At 43.0% G+C, this 24617-nt stretch overlaps 1 protein-coding gene across 1 annotated transcript in view; it reads left to right on the top strand.

The window, feature by feature from the left end:
* The window catches only part of LOC140199879 (T-cell-specific surface glycoprotein CD28-like), a 52585-nt gene that overhangs the window by 7225 nt on the left and 20743 nt on the right, over window positions 1–24617 (top strand). Inside the window, exon 2 of the mRNA XM_072262387.1 lies at window positions 8295–8678. Coding sequence (XP_072118488.1) covers window positions 8295–8678 — 384 coding nt within the window. The remainder of the gene's footprint in view (window positions 1–8294; window positions 8679–24617) is intronic.

Raw genomic sequence — 24617 nt, 5'->3', positions numbered from 1 at the left:
TCAGTGGAGAATAGCCAGACTGGTTTAAGCTGACAAGAAGGAGACTGCAGTTTGAATAACCATGATTTACAACAGTGACGTGTAGAAGAGATCTCTAAATGCACAACATGCCGAACCTTGAAGTGGATGGGCCAGAGCAGCAGACGATCACAAATATCAAGACAGTAACCACTTTATTTGGTACAGGAGGAACCTAATAAAGTAGTCACTAAGTGCTTATCCAATAGCATGGCCTCCACAGCCGTGTGTGGCAATGAATTCCACTATAGTGGTGTGTCAGTGTGACGAAGCAACAAGAAAACCAAGCCCTCTGACTGACCAAGTTCACACCAAACATCAATAATCTATTTACACTAATCCTACACTGATGCAAATTAATTCTCCGCACATTGTCGTCGTCACCTCCCAGATTCGAGCAGTCACATACACATGATGAGTCAATTAACCAGTCGTATACAGACGAGGGGTCAATTACAGGACCCAGTTAACCTACCGACCTACATGTCTTTGGGAAGTGGGAGGAAGACTTCCCATCATTTTTGATGGTGAGAAAGATAGTCTTAAGCTACAGAATAATAAGATATGCAGGAAAATGGGAAATGGAATTTACTGCTGATTAACTGTGAGATGATGTATTTTAGGGTGTCTGGTAAGAGTAGAACATATACTAAGAATGGCAAGGTCCTAAGGAAGATTGAGAAACAAAGGGACTTTGGTGTACAAGTCCAAAGACCCTTGAAGATAGCAATACAGGTAGACAGGATAGAAGGCAGCATGTGGTATGCTTAGAGAGGGGGCAAAGAGTACAAGTGCAGGGAGGTCGTGGTACTACTAAAAAGTTCAAAGTAAATGTATTATTAATGTATATGTCGAGATATCCTACCTTGAGATTCATTTTCCTGCAGGCATCCTCAGTAGATCAAAGAAGTATAGAGAGCTTGGTAGGAAGTTGAAAAGCAGGACCTCGAGGGTGGTAATCTCAGGATTGCTACCTGTGCTACATGCCAGTGAGGGTAGGAATAGGATGCTCTGGAGGATGAACAAGTGGCTGAGGAACTGGTGTAGGGAGCAGGGTTTCAGATTTCAGGAAAATTGGGACCTCTTCTGGGGCAGGTGGGACCTGTACAAGAGAGACGGGTTACACTTGAACTACAGGGGGACCAATATCCTTTCAGGGAGGTTTGTTAATGCTATTGGGGGAGCTTTAAACTAGATTTGCAAGGGGATGGGAACCAAAGTGCCAGAGCTGACAGTGTGGCTGGGGTGAAAATAAATGATGTTAAAAGTTCAAGCAAATCCACTAATAGGAAGGTTGTGAGTGGTGGTAACAATCTTCTGAGGTGTATATATTTCAATGCTAGGAGTATTACGGGGAAGGCGGATGAGTTGAGGGCATGGATTGACACGTGGAATTATGACGTTGTAGCAATTAGTGAAACTTGGCTACAGGAGGGGCAGGACTGGCAGCTTAATATTCCAGGGTTCCGATGTTTCAGATGTGATCGAGGCAGAGGAATGAAAGGTGGGGGAGTGGCATTGCTTGTTAGGGAAAATATTACAGCAGTGCTCAGGCAGGACAGATTAGAGGGCTTGTCTACTGAGTCCTTGTGGGTGCAGCTGAGAAACAGGAAAGGTATGGCCACATTAGTGGGATTGTATTACAGACCACCCAATAGTCAAAGAGAATTGGAAGTGCAAATCTGCAGAGAGATAGCAGGCAACTGCAGGAAACATAAAGTTGTGGTGGTAGGGGATTTTAATTTTCCATATATTGATTGGGTCTCCCATACTGTTAGGGGTCTAGATGGTTTAGAGTTTGTAAAATGTGTTCAGGAAAGTTTTCTAAATCAATATATAGAGGGACCAACTAGAGGGGATGCAATATTGGATCTCCTGTTAGGAAATGAGTTAGGACAAGTGACAGAAGTCTGTGTAGGGGAGCACTTTGGTTCCAGTGATCATAACGCCATTAGTTTAAATTTGATCATGGTTAAGGATAGATCTGGTCCTAGGGTTGAGGTTCTTAACTGGAAGAAGGCCAAATTTGAAGAAATGAGAAAGGATCTAAAAAGCGTGGATTGGGACAGGTTGTTCTCTGGCATGGATGTGATCGGTAGGTGGGAAGCCTTCAAAGCAGAAATTTTGAGAGTGCAGAATTTGTATGTTCCTGTCAGGATTAAAGGCAAGGTGAATAGGAATAAGGAGCCTTGGTTCAAAAGGGATATTGCAACTCTGATAAAGAAGAAGAGGGAGTTGTATGACGTGTATAGGAAGCAGGGAGTAAATAAGGTGCTTGAGGAGTATAAGAAGTGCAAGAAAATACTTAAGAAAGAAATCAGGAGGGCTAAAAGAAGACATGAGGTTGCCTTGGCAGTCAAAGTGAAGGATAATCCAAAGAGCTTTTACAGGTATATTAAGAGCAAAAGGATTGTAAGGGATAAAATTGGTCCTCTTGAACATCAGAGTGGTCGGCTATGTGCGGAACCAAAGGAAATGGGGGAGATCTTAAATAGGTTTTTTGCATCTGTGTTTACTAAGGAAACTGGCATGAAGTCTATGGAATTAAGGGAAACAAGTAGTGAGATCATGGAAACTGTACAGATCGAAAAGGAGGAGGTCCTTGCTGTCTTCAGGAAAATTAAAGTGGATAAATCCTCCGGACCTTACAGGGTGTTCCCTTGGACCTTGAAGGAGACTAGTATTGAAATTGCAGGGGCACTGGCTGAAATATTTAAAATGTCGCTGTCTACAGGTGAGGTGCCGGAGGATTGGAGAGTGGCTCATGTTGTTCCGTTGTTTAAAAAAGGATCGAAAAGTAATCCGGAAAATTATAGGCCAGTAAGTTTAACGTCAGTAGTAGGTAAGTTATTGGAGGGAGTACTAAGAGACAGAATCTACAAGCATTTGGATAGACAGGGACTTATTAGGGAGAGTCAACATGGCTTTGTGCGTGGTAGGTCATGTTTGACCAATCTATTGGAGTTTTTCGAGGAGGTTACCAGGAAAGTGGATGAAGGGAAGGCAGTGAATATTGTCTACATGGACTTCAGTAAGGCTTTTGACAAGGTCCCGCATGGGAGGTGAGTTAGGAAAATTCAGTCGCTAGGTATACATGGAGAGGTGGTAAATTGGATTAGACATTGGCTCAATGGTAGAAGCCAAAGAGTGGTAGTAGAGAATTACTTCTCCGAGTGGAGGCCTGTGACTAGTGGTGTGCCACAGGGATCAGTGCTGGATCCATTGTTATTTGTCATCTATATCAATGATCTGGAAGATAATGTGGTAAATTGGATCAGCAAGTTTGCTGATGATACAAAGATTGGAGGTGTAGTAGACAGTGAGGAAGGTTTTCAGAGCCTGCAGAGGGACTTGGACCAGCTGGAAAAATGGGCTGAAAAATGGCAGATGGAGATTAATACTGACAAGTGTGAGGTATTGCACGTTGGAAGGACAAACCAACGTAGAACATACAGGGTTAATGGTAAGGCACTTAGGAGTGCAGTGGAACAGAGGGATCTGGGAATACAGGTACAAAATTCCCTAAAAGTGGCGTCACAGGTAGATAGGGTCGTAAAGAGAGCTTTTGGTACATTGGCCTTTATTAATCAAAGTATTGAGTATAAGAGCTGGAATGTTATGATGAGGTTGTATAAGGCATTGGTGAGGCCGAATCTGGAGTATTGTGTTCAGTTTTGGTCACCAAGTTACAGGAAGGATATAAATAAGGTTGAAAGAGTGCAGAGAAGGTTTACAAGGATGTTGCCGGGACTTGAGAAATACAGAGAAAGGTTGAATAGGTTGGGACTTTATTCCTTGGAGCGTAGAAGAATGAGGGGAGATTTGATAGAGGTATATAAAATTATGATGGGTATAGATAGAGTGAATGCAAGCAGGCTTTTTCCACTGAGGCAAGGGGAGAAAAAAAACCAGAGGACATGGGTTAAGGGTGAGGGGGGAAAAGTTTAAAGGGAACATTAGGGGGGGCTTCTTCACACAGAGAGTGGTGGGAGTATGGAATGAGCTGCCAGACGAGGTGGTAAATGCGGGTTTTTTTTAACATTTAAGAATAAATTGGACAGATACATGGATGGGAGGTGTATGGAGGGATCAGTGGGACTAGGCAGAAAATGGTTCAGCACAGCCAAGAAGGGCCAAAAGACCTGTTTCTGTGCTGTAGTTTCTATGGTTTCTAAGTACAATAACATCAATGCAAAACTACACGCAAAGTCTGGCGAACAACCAATGTGCAGAAGTAGAGAAACTTTGCAAATACAAACACTATGAAATACATCTGGAGAATATGAGTTGCAGCCTCCTTGAAAGTGAGTCCGTAGGTTGTGGAGTCAGCTCAGTGTTGAGATGGGTGAAGTTATCTATGGTGGTTCAGGAACCTGATGGTTATAACGTAATATCTGTTCCTGAACTTGGTGGTGGGCAGCAGCAAGAAGAGAGCATGCCTGGATGGTGGGGGATCCTTGATGGTAAGTGCTGCTTTCTCGTGTCAGCACTCATCTTAGAAGTGCTCAGAGGTACAGAGGAGTTCTCCTGTGATGGACCGGGCTGTATTCATCACAATTTGTAAGCTTTTCCATTCTTGGGCATTGGCGTTTCCATACTAGACCAAGATGCAACCAGTCAGGATACTGTGCATCTTTAGAACATAAACAGTGATAAAAATTTATCTACACATCTATCGATATGATCTATAGACCATAAAGATTGATCAGATCATCCCAGGGACGTTGGTAGTGCAGTGGATAGGTGCTGCTGCTGCTGACTGGTAGCTCCAGCCACCCGGCATGCCGAATGAGGGGAGCTTGTACACCGCTCCTGTGAATACTAAGGTTTCCCCTCACACGCTCTGGCTTCTTCACACGTACTCAAGACGAGCAGGCTGTTTCTCTGTTGCAAGTTACCCTTGGGGTATGTGCATAGTGTGATGAACAAAGGTTATCGTGCATTTGAGATGAGAATGGGTTCAGGCAAATAAGCTAGATAAAGTCTGTAGTTCAAAGTAAATTTATTATCAAAATATATACCTGTACTACCCTGAGATTCATTTTCTTGCAGGCATTCACAGTAGAACAAAGAAATGCAATAGAATCAATGAAAAACTACACACAGACTTTCAAACAATCAAAGTGCAAAAGAAGACAACCTGTACAAATTAAATAAATAGCTAGCTAGATAGATAAAGATATAAAGAAATAAGTGAATGAATGATAATTGCACAATAATAACAGATAAAAAATTCTGTAGATGTACAAGTTGATATAAAGATGACCTATAGTTACATATACAACAGTATAACGCTGTCGTAAGTAATGTGTACTGGGTGGTAGCATGGTGCTGAAGAGTCTCACATCCTGGGGGAAGAAGCTGTTACCCAGCCTCACAGTCCTTGTTCTCATAATGCACTACCTGCTGCCTGATGGTAGGAGGGTCAAAGAGATTGTGGGACAGATTGGATAGATTGTCTGGAGCCTAGTTTCCAGGGGTGAAGTGAACCTGCACCGTGTGATGCTTTCTTGTGAGAAAATGGTGGGGGGGGGGGTGTGAATTGAGAGGTGGTTCTACGTCAATACAATCACCTCTTCCTTGGAAATACATGGGCTGTAGTCACTTCAGTGAAACAGAAAGTTGGTTACTAGGTAATGCATTTGTTCTCCCAGAGATGTTTTTTTTTAACGCACACTGCAAATAACAGGAAGAAAAGACAACAACCTCTTCAACACTTTACACGTTAAAGGGCACCACCACCTCCCGTCTTCAATATGTGACCTTTACAAAAGAGGGGGGAATCGAATGTGTATAGAGATCAGAGGCTGAATACTCAGTGAGATTCATTGTTCAATCCAACACTCCTAGACAGGTACAGCACAGGACCTGCCCCTTTGAAATGGGGATCTTGGATAGAAATGACTGCACAGTGTGGTGCATGAAACAGGTTCTCGGAATCCTGCCTTTAGCTCATGGCCCTCGAATTTGTGATGGTAGAGGGCAGAGATCTGGAATGTGCTGTCAGAGTAACCCAAATGAGGAAACTGCAGTATATTGGTGCATTGTGAGCATTTTTGGGCCCCTTGTCTAATGTGCTGGCATTGGAGAGTGTCCAGAGGAGGTTCACGAGAATAATCTCAGGATGAAACGATTAATGTATGAGGAGTGTTTGATGGTTCTGGGCCTGTATTCTCTGAAGTTAAAAGTGATAGGTGATCTCACTGAAACCTAGATAGAGTGGACGTGGAGAGGATGTTTCCTATAACAGGGGAGTCTATGACCAGAGGGCACAGCCTCAGAATAGAAGGATGTCCCTTTAGAACAGAGATGAGGAGAAATTTCTTCAGCCAGAGTATCTATGGAATTCATTGGCACAGGCGGCTGTGAAGACCAAATCATTGGGTATATTTAAAGCAGAGGTTGATGAACAAGGGCATCAAAGGTCACGAGGAGAAGGCAATTCAGAGGGTCATAAATCAACCAAGGTGGATTGACAGAGCAGACTCGAGTGGCTGAAATGCCTAATTCTGCTCCTATGCCTTATGGTCTTGTGGTATTTTGTAGATGGCAGACAATGGATGTCTTGAGTGATGGAGGAAGTGCCAATCAGTTGGTGTTGTCATGGATGGTGTTACACTTACTGAGTGTTGTTGAAGTTGCACAACCAAGTGAGTGGAGATTATTCATTCTACCACATTCCTTGTAATGGTGGTGTTAGAAAGTGAACTGGGTATTGTCAATTTCTGTCTGTTAAAGATAGATTTCTTAAATACCCCGGCATATGCAATCAGAATACGTATACATAATATACAAGATAATCTTATGTATACATATACACTCATATACACTCGAACAATTACTTGTACATTGTGTTTTATAGGATTGCTTTTATATTTATTGTGTTTATTTTCATGGTGTTCTTTATGCTTATCGTGTTTTTCTGATGCTGCATTGGATCTGGAGTAACACTCATTTCATTCCCCTTTACCTAAAGAATGACAATAATCAATCCTGAATCGAGATACAATATGAAGTAGTGATATGAAGCTGGTTTACAAATCAGCCATGATTTCAATAAATGCTAGAGATGAACTGCATTTCCTTGTTCCTTGATCCTACCTATATCCATAGTTCCGCTCACTGGCCTCCCTGAAAAGCTCCTTTCCTAATCTGGATTACTTCTGTTGGTCAATGGAAACACAAGAGACTGCAGATTCCGGAATCTGGAGCAAACATGCAAAGCGTTGGAGGAACTCAGAGGGCCAGGCCACATTTGTGAAAGGAACTGGATAATCCATATGAGTAGTCTCAATCCTAAACTCTGACCATCCAATTCCTTCCACAGATGCTGCCTAACCCATTAAATTCCTCCAGCACTCTGTTGCTCAAACTGATTCAACGCTGTCGTTTGAAATTCCCAGTTTCAATCCCTACTCAGCACAGGATAATTTCTACTACAGACCATTATATTTTGTCTAACCCGCACCCATCAGTGCTCGAACATCAGTTCACACCACAACTCCAGATCGCAATGTGATGTGTGCCTCTTTGGCAGCAACCCCAAACACATGACTTTTACCAACCACAAGAGGAAGGGGATCAGCTTCAAAGTTCAAAAAGTTCAAAGTTTCAAAGTAAATTTATTATCAAGGTACATAAATGTCACCATATACTACCCTGAGTTTCATTTTCTTGCAGGAATTCAGAGTAGAACAAAAAAAATACAGAATCAATGAAAAACTATACACAAACAAAGACTAATAAACAATGAGGAAAAGAAGACAATCTGGACAAATAATAAATAAAGTAAATACATAATATTGAGAATATGTGCTGTAGAGTCCTTGATAGTAAGTCCATAGGTTGTGGAGTCGGATCAGCGTTGAGGTGAAGAGTGAAGTTATTTACTCTGGTTCAAGAGCCTGATGGTTTAGAGTAATAATTGTTCCTGAACTTTGTGGTGTGGGACCTAATGCCCCTGTACCTCCTTCCAGATGGCATCAGTAAGAAGAGACCATGGCCTGGATGGTCGGGTGGGGGGGGTCTTTGATAATAGATGCTTTTTTCTTGAGTCATCAGCTTCAAGCTACCAGCCACGCTGCATTGGAAATTCACTGCCATTTCTTTGCCATTACCCTCACGTCACCAGATCACCTTCATCACACAGGCTGCATCAGTTCTGCAAGATCTCAGCTTGTCAATGGACAATTATTGCGAGTCTTGCCACAGCCATCCACATCTTGGGGCAGTGAATATTGTTCTTTATAATGAAACTTGATCTGTTTCTGTTTTAGGACCACACAGAAGTTCGTCCAGACCCCGCTTTGTGACTGCCAGCCTTGAAGGAGAGGCTAGCCTTTTGTGTGGGCTTAGTGGCACCAAGACTGGAGAAGAGTTCCATGTCGTCCTGTATAAAGGGGTGCTGAACAAAAGCACAGAGGTCTGCACTGCTTTCTTCTCCAACCACACAATGCAACCCTCAAAGACAAAAGATCAGTTCCACTGCCAGGTTTGGTTGAGCCCAAACAATGTGACGATAAGCATCAGGGACCTCAATGTGTCCGACACAGACCGGTACATTTGCAATGTCTTAAAAACGTACCCACCACCTTTTCGCAAATTCACCGGACAATGGGTTCTCATCTACGTCAACCAGGAAGTCACCAGCTGTCCTCCAGGTGAGTTTCTGCTCCCTCCCCAGACATGTTCTGCAGGCTGACCACAAACCCGACATATACTGGGCTGCTGCTTGGTAAGTCTGGGCTCCATAAGGCACTGCGTCCCAGAGACAACACCCAGGCTGTGGTCATTCGTCCAGGCTGAAGTTACCATCATTAGGGTTGTGAACCCTTGGGTCCAGCTGGGAGCAAACAACAGAGACTGAGTCCAACTTTAATTGGGAACTCAAGTTCAAAAGAAATGAAGGAATTGGCATTTATATACGACTGTTGAGGCTTAGGACATCCTTTTCCAATGAACTGTACATAAAACCTAGCAGGTTACAGCACAGTTCAGCTCCTTCAATGTTGTGCCAAACTTTTAACCTACTCCAAAGTTAATCTAGCCTTCCCTCTAACATAACCCTCTATTTTTCTATCATCCTTATGCCTATCTAAGAGTTTTTTTTTAAATGTCCCTAATGTATCTGCTCCTACCACCAATCCTGGAAGGGTGTTCCATGCATCCACAATCCTCTGTGTAAAGAAAGTTCCTCCAATTACTAATACTTCCCTCCACCCCACCCCCTTGTATTAGCCATTCCTGCCCTGGAAAAATGGCTCTTGCCCCCCCCTCCCATCCACTCTATCATCTTGTACACCTCTTATCAAGTTTCCTCTCATCCTCCTTCACTCCAAAGAGAAAAGTCCAAGCTCACACAACCTATCTTCATAAGACGAGCCCTCGAATCCAGATAGCATCCTGGTAAATCAGCTCTGCTCCCTCTTAAAGCTTCCACATCCTTTCTATAATGAGGCCACCTGAAATGAACGTAATATATGTGTGCAGCCTAATCAGGGTTTTATAAAGTTATAACATTATTTTGCAGATCTTGAACTCAGTTACCTGACTATTGAAGGCCAACACGCCACACACCTTCTTAACAACCCTATCAACTGAGGGATCGATGGATTGAACCCTATGCTCCCACTGTTCTTCCATACTATAAAGAATTCTGCCATTAATCCTGTACTCTGCCTTCAGATTTGACCGTTTCACGTGAAAGATGAATCGTTTCACACTTTTCTGGGCTGAACTCCACCAGCCACTTGTCAGCCCAGGAAAGTGTGAAATGATTCATCTTTCACGTGAAACAGTCAAATTTGAAGGCAGAGTACATGATAATGGCAGAATTGACATCCTGTCAATGTCCCATTGCACCCAACAACAACTCTCCACACTATCAACAACTCCACCAATCTTTGTGTCATCTGTAAACTATAACTAATATAATGTAGATAAACAATTCACATTCAGCCAGACCTCATTACTGCAATAAAATACATTTGTTTCAGTGTTGATTTTTGAGGAATAGCCAATGCACTAGGGGAAATGGCCCCTTGTTTAACATAATGCCTTAATATCTTTAATATCCACTTGAAAGACAGACATTGCCCAACTTGAGCATCTCTGTGAAAAGACGGTATCTCCAACTATGACCTATTCCCTTCACTTACTCCTGTAGCAGAGGTATCAGTTTGCAGTACATGTTCAGATCTCCCGAGGGGCGTGCAGAGCATGAACCCAGACAGTCCTGCTCCTGAGTCATGGTTAAGTACAGGAGGAACTGGCTGGTGAACCGCAGAAGGAAGTGTTGAGGTATGGTTTTTCCAGGAGGGTAGAGTGGAGGGTGTTGAACCAATCTCAGTTAAAAGTGAATGGGATCCTATCCCTTGGAAGCTGTTCTCGCTGTGTTTGGCTGCTCGCAATCTACTATTTGTTTCCCTGCAGCCATACAACAGTCTCTGATGCTGGGGATGATTGTTGCCAAAAGACTTATCTTGAGGGAATAGAAATCATCTTCTCCACCTTCCTTTCGGAGATGGATGGCTGACATGATCTCAGTCATACAGATGGAGAAACTTAGATTCTTGAGAACCAATTCAATTTAAAAAATTTTGGCTATCTGGGATCCATTTCTTTCCTACCTGGACGAGGCCAGGGGTGGATGAGCAATTTCCTCCCAGCTGATTTCTCACGGCCCTCACGAGATTTAATGTTTAGTATTTTTGAGCACTTTGTACCATAGGTATCCCTCTAATGTTATGTCTCTTTCTTTTGTTTTGCTTATTTCATTTTTATACATGTCTGAGCTGGTATGTTCTTGTTGATCTCCTTGTTTTTTTTTGAAAATTTTGAAAATAATGTATTAAAAAAAAGTGAATGGGAATGCATCAACTCAAGAGATTCTGCAGATGCTGGAAATTCAGAGTAACACACACACAAAATGCTGGAGGAACTCAGCAGATCACGCTGCGTCGATGGAGAGGTATGAAGAGTCAACATTTCAGGCTGAGGCCCTACATCAAGGCTGGAAAGGAAAGGGGAAGAAGCCAGAATAAGGAGGTTGGGGAGGAGAGGAAGGAGTACAAGCTGGAATATGATAGATGAAACCGGGTTGGGTGTGGGGGGTGGGGAATTAAGTGAGAAGCTGGAAGGTGATAGGTAGAAAAGATAAAGGGCTGAAGAAGGACTCTGATAGGAGAGGAGAGTGGACCATGGGAGAAAGGTGAAGGGGCACCAGAGGGAGATGATAGGCAGGTGAGAAGAGGAGGATTGGGAGGTGGAAGGGGAAGAAATTACTGGAAGTTAGAGAAATCAATGTCACACTGTCAGGTTGGAGGCTACTCAAATGGAATGAGGTGTTGCTCTTTCAACCTGCTAGTGCCCTCATTATGGCAATAGAGGAGGTCATAGACTGACCTGTTGGAATGGGAATAGAGAGTGGAATTAAAATGACTGGCCACTGAGAAGTCCTCCTTGCTCAGGACAGATAAGTGCTGAGAGAGATCAGTGGGAAGGAATGAATAGATAGGGGAATCCCAGAGAGAGCAATGTAGAGCGCAGGAATGTGTAAAGCATTGTCTGTATATCAAGCGGAGTTTTACATTTAAACATAAAAATTAAGACCAAGGGTGTTTTAAAAGAAAAGAAAACAATAAATGCTAGGCCAAGCAGAGCCATTAACGAAAGCTCTCAAATGGAAAACTAGATGCCAACATCGCGGCTGAAAGGAATATCTAAATATAAAATGAATACTGTTAGTCTTCAGCATCAGTCGACTTGACAGTCCGCTTTCTCTGGCAAGGCCGAATGCAAGCAGGCAGCGCAACATTGCTGTGCTTTGCTCAAGTCTCGGTAAGTGCTACGATTGAAAGAAGGGAGTTAAATACTACCAAAATGAAATAATAATTAGCTGTCACATGCATATTCACGAGCACAAATTGCCAAATCTGCCGCGCAGACGAGTCGGTGATTGTGACAAAGAGTTTGCTACATCAATTAGTTAGCTCACGGCTGTTCTGATTGTAATTTCAACACCAAATTCCTTCCTACCCCCAATAATCTTTCTCCTCAAAGATCAACAACCATCTCCCTTTCCAGTAAAAATATTAGAGTCACAGAGCCATGCAGGACAAAAAAACATGCTCTTCTGACTTACTGCCAGCCATTATGAGGTGTCTGAATCGCTAAGGCATTATAGCCTATGGAGTGAGTATGGTTAATCCCATTTACCACACTTAGTCCATGGCTTATAATGCCTTGACAAATCAAATACTTGTCAGGATGCTCCTCCAATATTATGAGAGTTACTGCCTTAACCACCTTTTTACCAGTATATTCTACATTAAGAGCACCCCGAATGAAACACAGATTTCTTCATTGTATCCCCTCTAAAGCTTACTTCTCACCTTAAGCTAATGTCCTCTGATCTTACTCCAGCGTTCTGTTTTAGAGATTAAAGGTCGGCTTTAATTATCACAGGTGCTTATAAGCATACAGTAAAATGTGTCATCTGTGTCAGCTCAAATCAACAAGGATCGTGCTGGGCAGCCCGCAAGGGTCACCAACACAGCTCACTGTACATCTTTGGGATGCAACAGGAAGCCAGAGCATCCACTGGAAACCCAGTCAGTCACAGCGAGAACATGCAAGCTCCTTGCAGGCAGTGGTGGGAATTGAACTCTGATCGGTGATTGCTTGCGCTGCAATGCAATACACAAACTACTACGCGATCATGCTGCCTCCACTGCCCTACAAGAGTTCCAGTGATTCATGAGCAGAGAGAAAAAAAATCACCTCGTCATCAAAATGGGCGCCTCCCTTGCTTTTGACAAAGTCCTAACAAGGAGTCTCTGACCTGAAAATCTGTCTCTCGACTAACCCACTGAGCATTTCCAGCATTTTGCTTTTAACTTCCGAAATCAAATATCTGCAGTTTTTTAAATTTGAAATTATTTTTAAAATGTGGCCTCCAGTTCCAGCTTCTCCTGCAAGAATAAGCATCCTCTCTTTATCCACTGTCAAAACACCTCAGAATTTTATCAACTCCAGTGAATATAAGCCTGGCCTGTCCAAACTTTGCACATTCGTTCCTGATCACAGCCTAGTCAAATTTTTCAGAACTACACTCAGGAGAAACTTTAATAGGTACTTCCTAAGTGTACGTTCATTGTCTCCTGTTTCTGCAACCTATCCACATCAAGGTTCGACGAACTGTGCATTAAGAAATGCTCTTCTGCACGCCACTGTTGTAACACATGTTTATTTGAGCTACTGTTGTCTTCCTGTCAGTTTCCTTGCTATTCATCTCTGATCTCTCGCATCAGCAAGGTGTTTTCACCCAAAGAACCGCTCCGTTTTGGATTGCTTTGTTTTTCAAACCTTTCTCTATAAACTCTAGGGATTGTTGTGGGTGAAAAATCCCAGGAGGTCAACAGCTTCTGAGATACTCAGTCCACCCCGCCCCTCATCCGGCATCAATTGTCAAAGTCATGTTGATCACATTTCTTCCCCATTTTGATGTTTGGTCTAAACAACAAGTCTGCATGCTTTTATGCATTGAGTTGCTACCACATGATTAGCTGAGTGTTTCCAATGCATTACCTATGAAACCAATACTGAATACAAGGCTTCAGATGTGGGCTCACCAATGCCTTTTGTAAGTAAAGCATAGCCTCCCTACCTTTGCACTCAATTTCCCCTTCAATAATCAATAACATCCTGTTACCCTCCTCATTAATTGCTTTATCTACAAGATGGCTTTTGCAACTTGTTCACCCGGTCAATGAGATTCCCCCTTGTATCTCAAAGCTCAGCGATCTGCAATAGCCATTCAGACAAACATGCCCAGAACTTCTACTGGAAATGTTAACACTTTCTTTTCACAGATGTTGTCTGACTCATTGAGTGTTCCAGCACTTTCTGTTTTAATGTTCGTCATTAGTTTTTTTCCTACAAAAATGGACAATTTCACATTTTCCCCACATTAAATATAAGAGATCCTGCAGATGCTAGAAATCCAAAGTAACATGTACAAAATGCTGGAGGATCTCCACAAGTCAGGCAGCCTCTGTGGAAAGGAATAATCAGTTGACATTTTGGGCCGGGACCCTTCATCAGGACAAGTTCAAATGGCACTTTCTCTATTGTATTCCATTTACCAGATCTTTGAAGTGCCTTATCTGCTAATCACTTGCCAGCTCTTGCTCGACCCCTTCTCTCCATCTCTTTATTCTAGTTATCAATTGAAGGCTCTCAACCAGAAACGTCAGCTGTCCATTTCCCTCCATAGATGCTGCCTGACCTGCTGAGTTCCTCCATAGTCTCGTGTGTTACTCCGGATTCCAGCATCTGTGGTATCTTGTGTCTTCTTTGAACTATCTCTACCATTTCGTAGCCTCCAGATGTCCTCTTCACAGCTTACTTTCTGGCCAATCTTGGTGTCATCTGCACATTTAGGACAGGTCACCTACCTGATCAGGATATGAATAAAATTGAAGTAACTGCAGATGCTGGAGATCAAAATTTTTTTAAAAATGCTGGAAATACTCAGGTCAGGCCACGTCTATGGAAAGAGAAACAGACCTAAATGTTCACATCCAAGACCCTTTGTCAATACACAAAACAAAAAGTATTGCAAGACATCAAAGAAATCCATATCACCACAAAAGTAGTGTCAACAGGAAGAAGGGCAGATGTTCTGTAGCACCTCAGCAATCCTTCCAGGGGTATCTCACACTGGGTTTCACCTACCACCTGTTCTAAATAGGGGCAGAAACATAGAAATCAGAACACAAGGTGCTCAGGAGCAGGCAGGACAGTAGGTGATGAAGTGGAAAGGACGTCTCAGAAAGTTCTGTGCTACTGTTAGCAAAAGGTGAAAAATAAGCTTACTAATTTCAATCTGATGTGACCTGGCATTTTTTTTAAAATTTTAGTATCATACTGATTTTCTGAACTTACTACTCTAAATTCAAGAAAGTGTGAGTTGTTTACAGTAACTGAGAGCATAATGGCTGGGGCGATAACAGGTGTGGGCGACACAAGTATTTGGTAAGCCTTTTCTTGCTCATTCTTCATCTGTGAGTGTACAGTTAGGGCAGAAAGAATGTCTCCAGGGGCTGAGTTTTGTTCTTTGTGTGAGATGTGGGAGTTCTGGGAGACCTCCAGCCTCCTGGATAACCACATCTGCACCAGGTGCACCAGGCTGCAGCTCCTCGAAGAGCATGCTAAAGAACTGGAGCTGTGACTCGATGACCTTTGGCTCATAAGAGAAACTGAGGAGATGATAGACAGGAGCTACAGGGAAGTAGTCACCTCTGGATCGCTGGAGGCAGGTAAACGGGTGACTTTCAAGAGAGGGAAGGGAAATGTGCAGCCACTACGGAGTACCCCTATTGCCATTCCCCTCAATAGCAAGTGTACTGCTTTGGATATTGTTGGGGGAGGACAATCTACCAGGGGGAGCAGCAGTGACCGGGTCTCTGGCACTCAGTCTGGTGCAATAGCTTAGAAGGGAAGGGACCAGAGGAGAAATACAATGGTGATAGGAGAGTCTGTGGATGCAATAGACTCAAATGAAATGCTGCCTCCAACGTGCCAGGGTCAGCGACGTCTTGGACCATGTCCATGATATTCTAAAAGGAGAGGGTGAGCATATTGGTGCCAATGACAAAGGAAAGAAAAGAGAGGAGGACCTAAAGAGAGAATTTAGAGAGCTAGATAGAAAGCTGAAAAGCAACACCTCCAGGGTAGCAATCTCTGAAATGCTGCCTGTGCCACCAGTGAGTGCAAGAATAGGCTTATTTTGCTGATGAATGCTTGGCTGAGAAACTGGTGCAGGGGGCAGGGTTTCAGTGGGATCTCTTCTGAGAAAGATATGGCCTGTACTAATGGAATGGGCTACATTTGATCCTGAGGGGCACCAATATCTTTCTGGGCAGGTTTGCTAGAGCTATTGGGGAGGGCTTAAACTAATTTGGCAGGGAGTGGGAACTGGACTGATAGGGCTGATAATGGGGATGTTTGTTTACAAGCAGAAGTAGTGTACAGTGCGTCTGTCAGGAAGGACAGGCAGGTGATAGGACAAAATTGCAATCATGGAGATGGGTTGCAGTGTAAAATGGTGACAGATACAGGACTGAAGGTGTTATATTTGAAAGCACACAGTAAATGAAATAAATTAGATGATCTTGTTGTACAGTTAGAGATTGGCAGGTACAACGTTGTGGGTATCACGGAGTCATGGCTGAAAGATGATTGTAGTTAGGAACTTAATATCCAAGGATATACGATCTATCAAAAGGACAGGCAGGTAGGCAGAGGAGGAGGAGGAGTATCTCTGTCGGTAAAAACAATGTTTTAAATCTTTAGAAAGAGGAGACATAGGATCAGAAGATGTAGAATCCTTCAAGGGTAAGAATTCCAAGGGTAAGAATTTCCTGATGGGAGTTATTTACAGGCATTCGAACTGTAGCCAGAATGTGGTCTACAAATTACAGTGGAAGATAGAAAAAGCATTTCAAAACGTAAATGTTACATTAGCCATGGGGGATTCCAATATGCAGATAGATTGGGAAGATCAAGTTGATGCTGGATCCCAAGAGAGAGAATTTGTGGAATGCCTCTGAGATGACTTTTTGGAGTAGCTTGTAGTTGATTCTACTAGGGGATTAGATTTTGGATTAGCTGTTGTGTAATGAACCAGATATAATTAGGGAGCTTAAGGTAAAGGGACCCTTGGGGAAACAGTGATTGTAATATGATAGAATTCACCCTGCAATTTGAGAGGGAGAAGCTAAAGTCAATGTACCAGTATTATAGCGGAGTAACTGGAATTAAAGAGGCAAGAGAGAGGAACTGGCCAAAGTTCATTGGAAGTGGACATGAGCAGGGATGATGGCAGAGCAACAATGGCTGGAGTTTCTGGGAGCAATTTGGAAGGCATAGGATAGGAAGAGGAAGGAAGTATTCAGAATGCAGAAACACAGAATGAAGCCACTGTGACTGAGAAGAAGAAAAGCAGAAGAGAGGACATATGATAGAGCAAAAACTAGTGTGATTGGGATTTTTCAAAAAATTCAAACAAAGGCAACTGAAAATAACCATAAGGGGGAGAAATGAAATGAAAGTAAGCTAGCCAATAATATCAAAAATAATACCACAAGTTTTTTCAGATACGTGAAGAGTAAAAGAGAGGTGACAGTAGATATTGGACTGCTGGAAAATAATGCTAGAGAGACTAATGGCAGACAAACTGCATAAGTATTTTGCATCAGTATTCTCTGTGGAAGACACTAGCAGTGTGCTGGAAGTTTGAGAGTGTCAAGGGGCAGAAGCGAGTACAGTTGCATTGACTTTAGTTCGGCATTCAATACTGTGATCTCCTCCAAGCTGATCGCCAAACTTCGCCAGCTTGGTATCAGCTCATCCCTCTGCAATTGGACCTTGGACTTTCTGACTAACAGACCCCAATCAGTTAAGTTAGACAACCTCTCCTCCTCCACTCTCACCCTGAACATCGGCGTGCCTCAAGGCTGTGTGCTGAGCCCTCTTCTGTACTCCCTTTTCACCCTTGACTGTGTTCCTGTACATGGTTCTAACTCCATAATCAAGTTCGCAGATGACACCATGGGGGTTGGCCTGATCAGAGGGGATGACGAGACAGCCTACATGGATGAGGTCCAGCACCTGGCCGTGTGGTGCACCAACAACAACCTGGTCCTTAACACCCAGAAGACCAAAGAGATCATTGTGGACTTCAGGCATGCTAGGAGCCACACTCACATCCCCATCTACATCAACGGAGCTGTAGTGGAGCGTGTATCAAGCTTTGAATTCCTTAGTGTCCACATTTCCGAGGATCTCACCTGGTCCCTGAACTCCTCCATCCTGATCAAAAAGGTGCAACAGCGCCTTTATTTCCTGCGGAGCATGAAGAAAGCTCACCTCTGTCCCAGGATACTGACAGACTTTTACCACTGTACCATTGAGAACATACTCACCAACTGCATCTCAGTGTGGTATGGTAATTGTCCCATATCGGATCACAAAGCACTCCAACGTGTGGTGAAAACTGCCCAGCGGATTATCGGCACCCAATTGCCCACCATTGAGAATATCTGCCATAAACGCTGCCTGGGCAGGGCGAAAAGCATTATCAGGGATGCATCTCACCCTAACCATGGACTTTTTACTCTCCTCCCATCTGGTAGGCACTACAGAAGCCTCCGTTCCTGCACCAGCAGGCACAGGAAGAGCTTTTTCCCTGAGGCTGTGACCCTGCTAAACCTCACATCACAGCGCTAAGAAGTATTGCACCCATATTGTACTGTCTCTGTACTTTAATATTTGTGTGCTGTAGTGCTTACTTTCTATTCACAATTATTTTGTAAATAACACTTCTTTGCATTTCTGGTTAGATGCTAACTGCACTTCATTGGCTTTGTATCTGTACTCGGCACAATGACAATAAAGTTGAATCTAATCTAATCTATTACTAGGGAGATGGTGCTCGGGAAACTGAAAGATCTGAAGGTAGCCTGGTAGATGAACTACATTCCAGGGTTCTAAAAGAGGTAGCTGAAGAGATTGTGGAGGCATAGTAATGATCTTTCAACAATCAGTATATTCTGGCATGGTTCCAGAGGATTAGAAAACTGCAAATATCATCAACTCTTCAGGAAGGGAGGGAGGCAGAAGAAAGGAAATTATAGACCAGTTATTACTGACCTCATTGGTTGGGAAGATGTTGGAGTCAATTGTTAAGGATGTGGTTTTGAGGTACTTGAAGGTACATGATAAAATAGGCCGTAGACAGTATAGTTTCCTAAATCTTGCCTGCCAGATCTGTTGGAATTACGTGAAGATATAGCAAGTAGGATAGACAAAGGAGAACCGATAGACAATGGAGAGTCAGTGGATGATATCTTCTTGCACTTTCAGAAGGCCTTTGACAAGGTGCCGCACATGAGGCTGCTAAACAAGGTGAGAGCCCAGGGTATTACAGAAAAGATACTAGCATCGATAGAGCATTGTCTGATTGGCAGGAGCCAAAAATGGGAATAGATGTCCCTAAAGAATGGGAATAAGTTACAAAGGCAAGTGGCTAAGTGAACTGTGTGGAAGAATACAAAGAGTTGGCAAAGAACACACACTGAATAGAAAGCTGTATCTATCATCAAGCCCCCCCCACCCGCCCCCACCCACCACCTAGGCCATACTCTCTTCTCACTGCTGCCATCGGGAAGGAGGGACAGGAGTCTTAGGTCCCACACCACCAAGTTCAGGAACAGTTATTACTCTTCAAACACCTTCACTTACCACAATTCTGAACTAGTTCCACAACCTACACACTGACTTTCAAGGACTCTACGAATCATTTTTTCAATATTATTTATCAATTATCACTGTTAGTATTGTTTGCTTTTTTAATATTTGCATAATTTGTCTTTTTTTACACATTGGTCGCCTGTCAGTCTTTGTGTGCAATACTTCAGTGATTCTTTTGCATTTCATTGTTCTACTGTGAATGCTTGAAAGAAAATGAATCTCAGGATAGTATATAGTGACATTTACATACTTTGATAATAAATTTACTTTAAACTTTGGAATTGAATAAGGATGTGACAGAAAGGACACACAGAAAAAATGTAAGGTTTTTCTTTGGTTGGTGAAACAGAAATAAAAGAATAATTTATTTAAAAGTGAAAATGTTGTTGCAGAGAACAACAATCTGGGTGTGCTGGTTCATAAAACATAAAGTACTTAAGCATAGTCAACAACTGGGAAGACAACCAGTACGCTGGCCGTTGCATGAGATTGAGTGGGCTTTGGTAAGTCCTCCCTTGAAGCACTGTGTGTGTACATAAATAACCAGAGCCAGACCACAAGTTATTCACTGATCTGAAGCCGGAGAAGGAGGAAATGTCATAAAGTCATTGAGTCATACAGCACAGAAGCAGGTCCTTAGGTCTACCATGTCCACGCCAACATTGTGCTCATTTACACAAATCCCATTTTCCTTCACTGGGACTGTGTCCTTTGATGTGTTGCCTATTAAGCTATCTATCTAAATTTCCCTTAAATGTCATGTTTGCATCTGACTCTACCACATCCTCTGGCAGGGAGTTACAGATATTAGTCACTGTAAATAAACTTTCCTCTCAAGTCCCTTTTAAACCTCTATCATTACGCTGTACACATCTTCACTCTCGGTTTTGATACTGCTACCGTAGAAGAATATCCTGATTATCGACCATATCTATGCCTCTCATAGTCTTATATATTTCGATCAGTCACTCTTCAGTCTCCATCACTCCAGGAAAAAGAAGTGTAGACTATCCAAACTCTTCCCATAAATCCTCGAATCCAGGCAACACCTTGAAGAATCTGCTCTGTATTCTCTCTGGCGCAGTCTCATATTCCCTACAGTGTGGTGACCAGAACTCGGCAAAGTTTCATTATAACACACAAACTCAAATATTCTTTTTCTACACTTATGAAGGTAAGCGTGTCATCTTCATCACCTTATCAACCTGTGTTGCTACTTTCATGAAACGATGGATTTGGTCTCTGTTCACCAACATCCCTTAATGTTCTAACATTTACTGAATATTTCCTATCCTTATCTGACTTTCCAAAATGCATCACCTTACACTTCCTGGGATTGTTCCATCTGTCAATTCTCCACCCAACTTTCCAACTGATCCATATCCTCTTGTAGCCTTAAACCACCTTCTTCAGATTCCATGTTGGATCCTAATCCTTTTGCAATCCAAGGCTCTTCAGAAGTCAAGGATGAGGCGTAAAACTCGTTGCTTACCGTCATTTTATTAAGTGTTACAAGAGAGGAAAGAGAAGCCCGATGAGAGATAAAGGAAATAAGGCAGACTGAATGTAGTATGGTCTTCTTATACCAGACTACTGATTACAGCAAACTCTATTGATGACAGTTACCCAACAAGATAGTCAGATTCAAGTAACATGACACTTGCCACTGAATGCAAGGTTTCCAGAAAAAATACGAGGCAACTGTAACCACTGATAACCTCATTAGATGTGTGTAGGTGATTATATAAAAATACAAACACACACAAGAAAGTTAAACTACAAGAAAAATAACAATTCTACACCCCAAGCCAACATGTAACACTACCAATTTTTGTGTCTTCCATAAATTTACCGTCCCCCAGCATTCACGTCCAAGTCGTTAATATATATCAAACATCTAAGATGCCAGCACTGATCCTGTGTACGTGAATGGTCACAGCCTTCTAATCGCAAAGACATCCTTCCACCACTACTGTCTAAGAAACATACTATCTTACTATTTTGGATCCAGTTAGCCAGCTCCCCTTGGTTCTCATGTGCCTTAACTTTCTGGACCAGCCCATCTTATCAAATGATGTACTGAAGTCCATGTAAACAATATCTACCACCCTACCTTTATAAGTCTCCTTTGTTTCCTCCTTAAAATCTCAATTAAGTTAATGTGTCAGGACTTTCCTCAGAAGAACCATGCTGACTGTCCCTAATCAGTCCTTGCCTTTCCAAATGTACATGAATCCTGAGCCCCAGGACTTTCATTAATTTCCCTATCATTAACATAAGACTACCTGCTCTATAGTTACCTGGCTTATCACTGCTCATCATCACTACATGCTGTGTTTGTATTGACTTGAGCAATCCTTGGTCTTAACCATGACCACGATTGTTCTTGACAAATTTTCCTACAGAAGTGGTTTGCCATTGCCTTCATCTGAGCAGTGCCTTTACAAGATGGGTGATGCCAGCTATCATCAATACTCTTCAGAGTTTGTCAGCCTGGCATCAATGGTCACACAACCAGGACTTGTGGTGTTCACCAGCTGCTCATACAACCATCCACCGCCTGCTCCCATGGCTTCACGTGACACTGATCAGGAGACTAAGCAGGTGCTACACCTTGCCCGAGGGTGACCTACAGGTTAGCAGAAAGGAAGGAGCACCTTACACCTCCTTTAGTAGGGACATAATCTCCACCCCTCCCCCCCACCAACACTGCTACCCTACTTAAATAAAGGAACAACATTAGCTATCTCCATTCTATCAGAATTCTGACTGTGGCTGATGAAAATTCAGAAATCCCAGACTCTGAATTAGAATCAGGTTTATTACCACCGGCAAATGCCATAAAATTTGTTCATTTGCAGCAGCAGCAATACATTAAAATACTATAAATTTCAATAAAAATACACAAATCATACAAAAAGAGACCAAAATAGTGAGGAAGTCTTCATGAGTTCATAGTCCCTTCAGAAATCTGATAGCTGTGCCTAAATTGTTTAGTGAGTGTCTTCAGGCTCAGTAGATCCTCCCTGTCGGTAGTAATGAGAAGAAGGCCTGTCCCAGATGGTGAACGTCCTTCATGATGGATGCCACTTTCTTGAGGCATCAACTTCTAAAGATGTCCTAGATGGTGGTGAGGGGTGTGCTTAGTATTCTGAGATAGATCTCATCCAGCCCTGGGGACTTGTTCATCATTACACCTTTCAAGACTTCAAACACCACTTCCTTCTTAATATTGATATGCTCCAGAATATATCGTCATAGAGAGCATTCTCACATCAGCCATTACATAGAAACATAGAAATCCACTGCACATTACAGGCCTTTCGGTCAACATTGTTGGGCTGACTTTCAACTTCCTCATAAAGGTCATTTATAAAAATCACAAAGAGAAGAGGTCCCAGAACAGATCCCTGCAGAACACCACTGGTCCCCATCCTCCATGCAGAATATGAACCATCTACAACCACTCTTTGCCTTCTGTGGGCAAGCCAATTCTGGATCCACAAAGCAAGGTCTCCTTGGATCCCATGCCTCATTACTTTCTGAATGAGCCTTGCATGGGGAACCTTCTCAAATGCCTTACTGAAATCCATATACAATAGATCCACTGCTCTACCTTTATCAATATGTTTTGCTACATCCACAAATAATTCAATCAAGTTCATAAGGCATGATCTGCTCTTGATAAAGCCATGTTCAGATGCCTAATCAGATTATGTCTCTCCACCTGGTTTTTGAGGTGTCAGGGAGGGGTAGCACCTCTGGTGGGGGACATGTCGCGTCCTTTTCAAGGCGGTTAGTCCATCTTTGGTCCCCACCTGGAACTCAGCTCTCACCTGTGGCTCCCCGTAGCTGCTTCCATGTGACAGTGGCCACACCCCGGGCAAACCCTCGGTGAGATAGGGATCCAGTGTGTGAAGGCAGACTCCGGCGGATTGAGCGGACGAAACCAATGGAAGGTCCAACGGTCAAGAAGGCGGTCTCTGCAAGCGTCATGGAACACATAGAGCAGGACAAGACACAGAAGACATCCTGGTCATCCACTGCCCCTAGTCCCATCTCCAGCCATCTCAACTCTTGTCTTGCCACTGGATCCAGATGGGAATTGGGAAGAGAGAGTGAGGCTGACGCTGCGCATCTCTCCCTCACTTAAATCCAAATCAAGCACTGGTCTCGACACCATTCAGCCGGCTGGTGGCGCAGTGACATCAGTGCCAGACTCCGGGAGCAAAGGTTCCGAAGTCCAAATCCAGTCGAGCTGTTCCCGGGCATGCTTTCCATCCGTGGCAGGTTGAGTGTCGAGCTAGCATCTCGACCTCGTAAAAAGTACTAATGGTGTCGAGGTCTTCATCGATGATGATGGACGAACCTTATATGTCTCTCCAAATACTCATAAATCCTGCCTCAAGATCTTCAACAACTTGCCCCCCCACTGAAGTAAGACTCACTGGTCTATAACTTCCTGGGTTATCTCTGCTTCCTTTCTTGAACAAGGGAACAACGCTTACAACCTTCCAATCCTCTGGTACTTCTGTCAATATTGATGATAAAAAGATCACCACCAGAGGCTCAGCAGTCTCCTCCCTTACTTCCCACAGTAGCCTGGGGTACATTTCATCTGGTCCCAGCAACTTATTTAACTTAATACCTTTCAAAAGCTCCAGCACATCCTCTTTCTTAATCTCTATAGACTCAACCATTTCAGTTCACTGTAAGTCATCCACGTAATTGCCAAGGCCTTTTCACTGGTGAACACTGAAGCAAAGTATTCATTAAATACCTCTGCTACATCCTCCGGTTCCATGCACATGTTTCCACTATTGTTCCTGATTGGTCCTATTCTCATATTGCTTCTCCTCTTGCGCTTCACATACTTGTAGAATGCCTTGGGATTTTCCTTACTCCTGCTCTCCAAGACCTTTTCATGTCCCCTTCTGGCTTTCCTAATTTTATTCTTGATCTCCTTCCTGGCACCCTTGTAATTTTCTAAAGCTCTACCAGTACCTAGTTTCTTGAACCTTTCATAAGCTTTTCTTTTCTTCTTAGTTAGATTTTCTACATCCTTTGTACACCATGGTTCTTTTACCCTACCATCCTTTCCCTGCCTCAATGGAACATGCCTATGCAGAACGCCATGCAAATATTCCCTGAACATTTTCACATTTCTGCCATGCATCTAAGTACATCTGCTGCCAATTTATGCTCCCAAGTTCATGCCCAATAGCATCATATTTCCCCCTGTCCCTATTAAATGTTTTCCCAAATTGTCTGCTCCTATCCCTCTC

The sequence above is a fragment of the Mobula birostris genome, chromosome 6 (assembly GCF_030028105.1).
Source record: "Mobula birostris isolate sMobBir1 chromosome 6, sMobBir1.hap1, whole genome shotgun sequence".
Classification (NCBI taxonomy): Eukaryota; Metazoa; Chordata; class Chondrichthyes; order Myliobatiformes; family Myliobatidae; genus Mobula; species Mobula birostris.
This window is presented reverse-complemented; position numbering and strand designations above follow the sequence as displayed.